General features: G+C 41.8%; 1 protein-coding gene across 3 annotated transcripts in view; it reads left to right on the plus strand.

The window, feature by feature from the left end:
• The window catches only part of LOC114636980 (complement C5-like), an 18,411-nt gene that overhangs the window by 11,981 nt on the left and 1,895 nt on the right, over positions 1-4,535 (plus strand). For all 3 annotated transcript variants that reach the window (XR_003713715.1, XM_028785102.1, XM_028785103.1), the window contains exons 6-10: positions 1,843-1,925; positions 2,191-2,253; positions 2,567-2,629; positions 2,977-3,174; positions 3,836-3,904. Coding sequence is in view for 2 of the 3 variants with exons in the window: in XM_028785102.1 (XP_028640935.1) it covers positions 1,843-1,925; positions 2,191-2,253; positions 2,567-2,629; positions 2,977-3,174; positions 3,836-3,904 (476 nt within the window). In the remaining variant the exon portion in view is untranslated. The remainder of the gene's footprint in view (positions 1-1,842; positions 1,926-2,190; positions 2,254-2,566; positions 2,630-2,976; positions 3,175-3,835; positions 3,905-4,535) is intronic.

Consider the following 4,535-nt stretch of genomic DNA (forward strand, 5'->3'; position numbering starts at 1 on the left):
TCTCTCTCTCTCTCTCTCTCTCTCTCTCTCTCTCTCTCTCTCTCTCTCTCTTTCTCTCTGCCTCCCTCCCTCCCTCTCTCCCTCTCTCTTTCTCTCTCTCTCTCCTCCTCCTCTCTCTCTCTCTCTCTTTCTCTCTGTGTGTGTGTGTGTGTGTCTGTCTGTCTGCCTGTGCATGTGTGTGTCTGTGTGTAGGAAATTTTGTGCTTTTTGGACGCATGCAATGATTTAAGACCATGTTCATACAGGAGCTGATGAAATACATATTTAACGAGCACCCCTGGTACGTGTAAATCACAATAAGAGAGCGAGATGCCAAACCGAAATCAAGGACAAGCAACGCACGACATAAACTTACAGCAGAGCCGCTTTACAGTTACTTTCCCTCTGTCCTCTCTAGGGGACTTCGTATTGAGTTCATTTCAAAAACATTTTTCCTAAACACGTGAACTAAAGTTGGGACGATTTAAAATTATACAATTTCTTTAGCTACCACAGATTCTCTAGTGCAGAATTAAGTTTGTTATATAATTACTATTCTTTTTTTTAAAGAATTATTTATTTATTTTATGTGTGTGAGTATACTGTCACTGTCTTCAGACACACCAGAAGAGTGCATCGGATCCCATTACAGATGGTTGTGAGCCACCATGTGGTTGCTGGGAATTGAACTCAGGACCTCTGGAAGAGAAGTCAGAGCTCTTAACCACTGAGCCATCTCTCCAGCCCATAATCACTATTGTTATTTCCTAGATTTCTCCTCATGCCAGTTGTCCCATAGCAGATTATTGGAACTCACCATGACTACACTCTCCTGCCTCAGTAGCTTGGCATCTGTTGTCCTCTTTGCACAAAACACACCATCTCTTACGCTGCCTCTTGCAGTTCTCTTCTTCAGGACATGGGGAAACAATACTTTGCACAAATACCATCCCTGGATGTGATGTAATGTCCCCTTTACTCTCTCTCCGAATATCTCTCTGTCTCTCTGTCTCTGTCTCTCTGTCTCTCCCCCCCCCCCCCCCGCCGCCTTACCGCCCATTGCTCCTCCCCCACCAATACTAGACTGTAAACTCCCTAAGGTCAAGGCCCTTGTCTTTATTGTTCATTTTATCTCAGTAATTCAGCATCATAGGGACTTGGTTAAATTCTTGTTGGACTGCTGACGATTGTTGTGGTAACACTGATGTTCACCTCCACTGATCACATCATCTGTCTGCATGGTAGATTGTATTCTTTTCCTTTCCCAAATGAGATATAGTAACTTGTCTGAATCAAATATGCTAGGAAAAAATGGATGAAACTCTTGGAGTTGAGTGGACTGTCCACTCTGAAGTCTGTGGTTCTTCTGTCTGGTGTGTTTCTGGTCTCAGTGTAGTGCTCACTAAATAGTTCTGAATAAATGTTGCTGGCCAGTTTACTTTACTCTTTAAACAAGCCGTATTTGGTTTCCAGATAGAATTTTGTTCATATGAGGTGTGAATTTCAGCACTGGTATGCCATCTTTCTGGAGACATTATTATCAATGTTTTACTATATTGTGATTGGATTAAGTAAATTCTGAAACTGTCATTAGCTCTCAAAACAAAATTGCTATATTAAAATATGTAGGAAAAGAATACAATATGAAAAACTAACCATTAAACAATCTCTGTTATCTTTGAAATGTTCAATTTTGTCTATTTATTGTTTAAAAAATATTTTCTCCAAAATCTTACTTAGGGTGTGTGTGTGCCTGCACACACATGCGTGTGCAATCATGTACATATATTCTTACCTTCTCAAATAGAAACTATTACATTGACTCTGGTACTCTCTGTGATTTCAAACATTTGACTTTCACAGACATGGTAGATGGACAATTAAGGCTAAATATAGAGAAGATGCTTCAACAACTGGAACTACATACTTTGAAGTTAAAGAACATGGTAATCCTTGGCCATTTCAACTTATTTATAAAGAGTTAGGTTCCCCCACCCCCACCCCCAGTAACCCTTTTCAGTAATGTAACTGATACAAACTCCTGCCCTGGGCAGGTGGTGCAGGTAATGGGAAGTGCTGTAGGAGACAGGGCTGGGCAGTTAATGGTTGTTACAGGTTGGTAGAGGGTCACCATGATGTAAAATAGGATACTGTTGTGGGACTGTTTTAGAAAGATTTGATGTCTTCCCCACTCCCTTCTCTCCCTCACAGATAAAGCTTACAGAATAACTGTCATGCCCGCAACTGATCTGCAACCTGAGGTGGAAAAGCAAGGTACTCTGATGCTCAGGAGTCTGTGGTCAGCTTGCCTGCTAGCCCTGAGGAAGCCAGCCAGCCTTTGTGGATCCATGTCCTTCATAATAGATGTGGTACAGTCCTCAGGGCTCCTGGCTTCCTGAGATCTTTCTAGGCTTATGGTTTTAGGAAAAATAAACAATTACAGATGAGTTAATACATAAACAGATGATCAACTCCAAGTTGATCAGAGTGTTGAGAGTCGATCCTGCGGGGACAAGATCAATTTTTAAGCAATATGGCAACACTATGACCCTGAACGCTCCTCCCCCATTCACTCTCTCCCTCACAGAAGAAGTACATGACATGTGTCACCAGCCATCAGATTGTCTGGAACAGAAAATAAAAGAACAAGGTACTGTACAAGCTCAATGAGCCGTAAACCACTGAGATGACAGCATTCAAGGACCCGGGAGAATAAGACATGGGGTTTCCCCAATTAAAATGCAGCAGGTGGGAAAAAGGCAGATGTAAAGGATTAGTTCACCCCTCAAAAACACTCATGGAAGTAAATTCAGGATTTTATTGGCCATATCCTTAACCTGAAATTACTTTCATGCCAAAACCTATCTAAAATACTTGTTTTCCATAAATACATTTGGGGAAGGAGTCTTTGATGGCAGAGAAAATGGCCGTAAGATTCTCAAGCCCGAGGTGTCATGCATATTGGTGATAAGGACACATGTGTTGCCACCATTTCAGCTTCTAAATACAAACATCCAATGATAAAGAAATGCTGTTACGATGGAAGCAAACATAAGGTCCGTGAGACCTGCGCACAGAGGGCTGCCCGCGTGAAGATAGGCCCGGTCTGTGTCAGAGCTTTCACTCACTGCTGTACCGTGGCACACCAGATCCTAGGCGATAGCACCTTTAAGCATGTCCATGTGGCAATGGGCCGTAAGTATGACATTCTCTATCACAACCTTGCCAAATAGGGGTAATTCCTAAGAAAAGCAGTTTTCATGTCCTTGTTGCAACTAAGAGTTGGAAGGCAAGTAACTTGTAATGACCAGAAGAAGAGTCTGTTGTTTTTCTTGGTAACTGGAAATACTATAGTACCCAGCAGAGAACACTAGTCAGAGGCAAGGCCCCATGAAACCAGAGGCAGCTCAGTATGCAGACTTGGAAGGGTGGTCATTCGGAGTCTCAGACAAGAGCCTGAGATTAAGTGTCTCTGGCTGACCTCTGGATGACAAAGTGCGATGATTCTGTCACTAAAAGTTGAAATAATCTTTCTGTGACAGCCTCACTAGATGTTTCAGAATTAAAAGACTTTCTTAATATTCTCAAAACTTTAAGGACTCTCATTTCTATACTATCTTTAAGAAAACGGACAAGGGGAATGACACATTTCTGATTTTACTCTTGATTTTTTAATTATTTCTTATATATCATGTATACATTCTATATGTATATATGTTATAAATTGTATATGTAGATATGTACATATATTATTTGTATGTATACATGTATTATATCTATATTATATATGTATATATTATGTAATAATATATTGTATAATAATGTTATATAATATATAATTGTCGGCTCCTTAAAGTCGGCAGGTCCAGTCCAGAGGAGAGAGAGGTCCTGGTCTTGCTGGGTCTCCCCGAAGCTGAGCGGGACGGTGAGTGTCAGCAACCCAAAGAAATACACCCGGCCAGGAGTCTTGTCAAAGCAGGAACTCAACTTTAATGTGACAACCTCTTGTTTAAATAGACTCAGAGCATAGGGAGGAGGGGTTTTGGTGGGGTGAGATGACGTAGGGGGCGGGGAAGGGTGACGGAGAGTATGGGGTGACTGACAGGGCCAATGGCAAAGCTCTACATCAGCAACAGCTGAGCAGAGGCAGGGCCAAACAGATCCTGTTGAGTCACTCTGGTATGGAAGTGACTAAGACAGGTCTCAAACTCGAGCCAGGCGCAGGTTTGTCCACAAGACCCAAACTAGGACCGAAATGGGGCCCAACATATAATATAGTGTATAGTATAATCACATCATTTCCCCTCTCCTCTGCTCTCTCCCAAACTGCCTGTATATCCCTTTGTTCTCTTTTCATTGTTATTACATCATGTATGTATATATACACAGGTGCATATATATTCTTAAATATAACATGCTTAGTCTGTATACGCGTATGTATGTTTTCAGGGCTGATAATTTGGCATTGGATAGCCCATTGGTGTGTTCTGCCCTGAGGAAGACTGTTGCTCCTGCCACAGCATTCCTTAGTGACCTAGAGCTCTTCATGTAGAGCT

Source organism: Grammomys surdaster, unplaced genomic scaffold (assembly GCF_004785775.1).
Source record: "Grammomys surdaster isolate TR1022 unplaced genomic scaffold, NIH_TR_1.0 125098, whole genome shotgun sequence".
Lineage (NCBI taxonomy): Eukaryota > Metazoa > Chordata > Mammalia > Rodentia > Muridae > Grammomys > Grammomys surdaster.